General features: G+C 35.7%; 1 protein-coding gene across 1 annotated transcript; it reads right to left on the bottom strand.

The window, feature by feature from the left end:
- Positions 1–1,469: 1,469 nt before the first annotated feature.
- On the bottom strand, positions 1,470–3,664 carry LOC109237653 (peroxidase 44-like). Its single transcript, XM_019403976.1, has 2 exons — positions 3,316–3,664; positions 1,470–2,639 (listed from the first exon to the last, which is right to left on the bottom strand). The coding sequence occupies exons 1-2, from the start codon at positions 3,520–3,522 to the stop codon at positions 1,779–1,781; spliced, it is 1,068 nt and encodes a 355-aa protein (XP_019259521.1). The 5' UTR covers positions 3,523–3,664; the 3' UTR covers positions 1,470–1,778.
- Between the last annotated feature and the right edge of the window lie 552 nt (positions 3,665–4,216).

Raw genomic sequence — 4,216 nt, 5'->3', positions numbered from 1 at the left:
GAAGAAATTGTAAAGACACATTAAAATTTCTTAAACCAAATTCCAATCCATACCCCCCTCCCCCCCACCCCCCCCCACCCCAAATAGTTTTGACTATTGAAAATTGCTGACAAGTATCAAATGCTGCAAAATATGCTAGTATCGAACTAATTATATGCATAAATAGTTATGTATTTGATAAAAGTGTTGAAGTTGATTTATTCCCAAATGTCAATATCTTTGTAACTACTTGATGTTGGATAGGAACAACGGTATGCCCCCTTTACGCTGTAATTATTCTCTTTCCTTCCCATAATATATTGATGTAGTTACAATTAAACTGAAACATTATTTTTTCCATGTAACTGATGTTGGAGGGCGATGTGCACAGATAGCCACTAACAGCTTATGTCTTTATTTTAAAGCCAGCGTTTTAAATGTCTTTAGTCTTTAGCCACTGGTTTAATAAACTTTAACTGCTCGGACAAAAATACCCTTCTGCTCATGTCCTTAACTTCAGGACTTCAGGACTACATGTCCTTAACTTTTGAACTTGAAACTCTAAGTTCAGGACTTCAGGACTACATGTCCTTAACTTTTGAACTTGGAACTCTAAGTTCAAGACTTCAAGGTTACATGTCCTTAAGTTTTGAACTTGGAACTCAAACTTCAAGACCAAGCGTCCTTAACTTTTGAACTTGTAAGTCAAAGTTAAGGACCTATTGTCCTTAACTTTTGAACTTGTAACCGTAAGTTAAGTACTGCTTGTCCTTAACTTTTGAACGTGTAACTGTAAGTTAAGGACTGTCTGTCCTTAACTTTTGAACTTTAAACTCAAAGTTAAGGACTGCATGTCCTTAAGTTTTGAACTTGAAACAATAACTTAAGGACTGCATGTCCTTAAGTTTTGAACTTGAAACTATAAGTTAAGGACTGCCTGTCCTTAACTTTTGAAACTGAAACTCAAAGTTAAGGACTGCCTGTCCTTAACTTTAGAACTTGGAAATCAAAGTTAAGGACCTATTGTCCTTAAGTTTTGAACTTGTAACTGATGTTTGTCCTTAACTTTTGAACTTGAAAATCAAAGTTAAAAGATTTAAATTTGGGAGAGTCTGCGACATTATTCTTTGGCTATGAATTGAAATCATTATTTTTGTTTCTTTTATTTTGTGCTTTCCAACTGAACCATGAAAGGAGAGCAGAAGGTCTACACCCTACTTACAAAGTTCTGTTACTAACTTTTGAACCATGAATATTGAAAAGTTCTGTTAAAGAGCTTTTGTCTTTTAATGAATGCTTACAAGCGATGTAAATTAGAATGACTGTGTAGATAGGCTCCGCCACCTCAACATAATGCAACAGTTATGGAGAAGGCACGGAGAGAGAGAAGCAAGGGTTTGGGAAGAAAAGCAAGGGAAGAAAGGGTAAAAATGTCTTTTCATATTAATTTTAATAGGGCAGTGGCTATTTTTGCTCAACATTAGAATTGCTGGATAAAAAATAAATACCACCTTAAATAGTGGCTACACCATGCCATTTCTACGATGTTGGATGAATTTCAACTGTTACAATAGAGAACACTTGAGAGTAAAAAAATACATGGTTTCTTTTACTGAGCAAACCATGAAATCAACTATAACAATAATTTCAACCAATAAGAAATATATCAAATGAAGAAGGAAGATATATAGAAATTTGGATGAAACGAAATTAACAAACATGCTTGCAACAATTTAAGTGGATTATAATCCTGCCGGTGTAACTTATTATTGACGGTACGGAAGAATCTGAGAGATTTATTAAGGTTCAAGGAAAGGAATCGAAAACGTAGGTCGTGGAGAGACATTGCGAGGTGGAGGTCTCTTTGGTTTTCTTGGGGGAAAGCTCTTGCGTGGGGGAAGGGGTTGACGTTTCTGCTGAGAAGGGTTGAAGGCCCTACAGTTTTTCCTGATTTCTCCTAATCTTCCCTCAACAACTTCTGTGTTACCTAACTTGATCAATGCATTTGCAAAAGCCTGTTCAAAGGCTTTTGGATTGACAGAAAAATTAGCAACAATCCCTGCAGTTGACCTATCCGATGCAAGTTCTTGATCAATCTTCAAGATGCCTTTCTTCAACCTCGTTTGTTTGAAAAATTCGTTGTCAACAATAAATGAAGTGCTTTGGTCCAAGGAAACTGAAGGATCGCCCCTTGCAGCACAAGTCCTACTAAGTTTAGCAAACAAGTTACGATCCATACTTCCGTCAAACCTGGATAACCGATCTTGAAACAAACTACAATGCGTATTTCCAACTGTGTGGGCACCCAAAAGAGTCACCATGTCATTGAGGCTAAACTTTTTGTTTGTGAAAAATTTTAATGCTTCTTGAACAGTTAAACTAGGGCCTGGCAAGTTCACATCTGCTGGATTCGACACTAACCCATCTCGCCTTCCAGTTGAGATGCTATACTTAGGTCCTCCACCTAATGCCACCGAATCCCGAGTGGCTAATGCTATGATATCCGCACATGAGACTGTCATTGGGCACGTCGCCTCTAGTCGGCTCTTAATACGATCAATAAGCTCGTATCCTCTTACCGATTGGTTTGGTCCGGCATCTTTCTCAGATTGCTTAATTTGAGTGTTCTTGGAATCTATGAGTATTGATGCATCACAACCCTGAAATAGGACATTTCAACGGCAAAAGTTATTACTGTTTTATACGAACCAAAGTTATACGACACAACTTAACCTGAAGGTCAGTTAATTAAATGTTTTAAAAGTAGAACAGAAAAGAGTATATTATCTGCTCGAATGTTTGTCTGCTAAATTATTAAAAAATGAACCAATACGAGTCAATAGCATAGAAAGACAAATTCCAACATTTCATAACACGACACACGGCGATGTGAATGGTGACCCGGGGAGGGGGGGGGGGGGTATTGGTGGCGGGGGAGGGAATTAAGATGGTGAAATAATAAATCTTTTGATATTTCAACATTTAGAAACGAAAAAGACCTAAATATAAAAAAATAGAATGTATATCTAAAATACATCATGACAAATCATTGACGCAGATTTATACCCACTCGATACATATCATTATTTGAGAAAGTACTCAGCTAATCACGTCGTTATTTTAATGTGTCTTTTCTGTTTAAAAAGGACGAAAAACATACAATGAATGGGAAGTCCAAAAATTCTTAGTTTCTAATCCCAATTCAGGAAAATTCGAGCAAGCCAGTGCGCTAAGTCCTACTAAATTGGTAATAATCAGCTCTATTCGAAGGGAGTTCCTCAAGGAATAAATAATGTTTAGTATTGTATACAAACATGAGATGGTATATATACATACCCTCACAAAGCAGTCATGAAAATACATCCGAAGCAAGGCCGCTGTGATGGAACGATCAGTGGAGAACCAACGCTGCACTTCTTGTTGAACAATAGATTCTGCTCCACGACATTTATTGCCGTAAAAACCAACTTGAAGTGCACTTGAGACAATTGTATGTTGATGATAAATACAACATAAAAAGAGTAGCATTATTTTCTTGTCCATTTTCTTAAGGAGAGCCCTGCTAATTGAAGTTTTATCAATGGGGTAAGTGTAGAGGACTTTCTAAAAGTATTTATAATGGGTGTTTGAGATTTTGCATGTCAAACATAACTGGGATGCACGACGCCATATTAATAAAATTATTTTGCGACGGAAAGATGTAATGAGACCCGTAGTTCAAATGATTTGTTTTCTTGAGAGAAGAAAAAATACTTTCTGTTTTGAGAACATGGTAAGTTATGCTTAATAATAATTGCTTTTGTTCATTCATTATTTCGTAGAGGTCAATATATTGTTTAGTTTTATAAAACGGCCTTCATATTCGGGTTTTTTTCAATTATGTCTTTTAGAAATTTAAAAAATTTGAGCAAATAGAATTAAAAAACATCTTAAGTTCGAGTAATTGAAGGATTTGGTTTCCTAGCGTACCGCGCTCTTAAAAAAATTAATTAATAATTAGCCGTATTCGCTAAAGAAGACCGTCCATTATCAAAATAAGCATGGATTGACGAAGATACTCCAAATATTTGATAGATTATTCAATGAATTAAAAGATTAACATTATTCATATAAACAATAATATTGTAATATAGCTGTATTACCTATCCTTTCACACAATGATTCATGTATTACTTAAAACTTCTCTCTTATCACACAAAACGATCTTAAAACTTTGAATGAGACAAGTGCCGCCCAT

The sequence above is a fragment of the Nicotiana attenuata genome, unplaced genomic scaffold (assembly GCF_001879085.1).
Source record: "Nicotiana attenuata strain UT unplaced genomic scaffold, NIATTr2, whole genome shotgun sequence".
Classification (NCBI taxonomy): domain Eukaryota; kingdom Viridiplantae; phylum Streptophyta; class Magnoliopsida; order Solanales; family Solanaceae; genus Nicotiana; species Nicotiana attenuata.
This window is presented reverse-complemented; position numbering and strand designations above follow the sequence as displayed.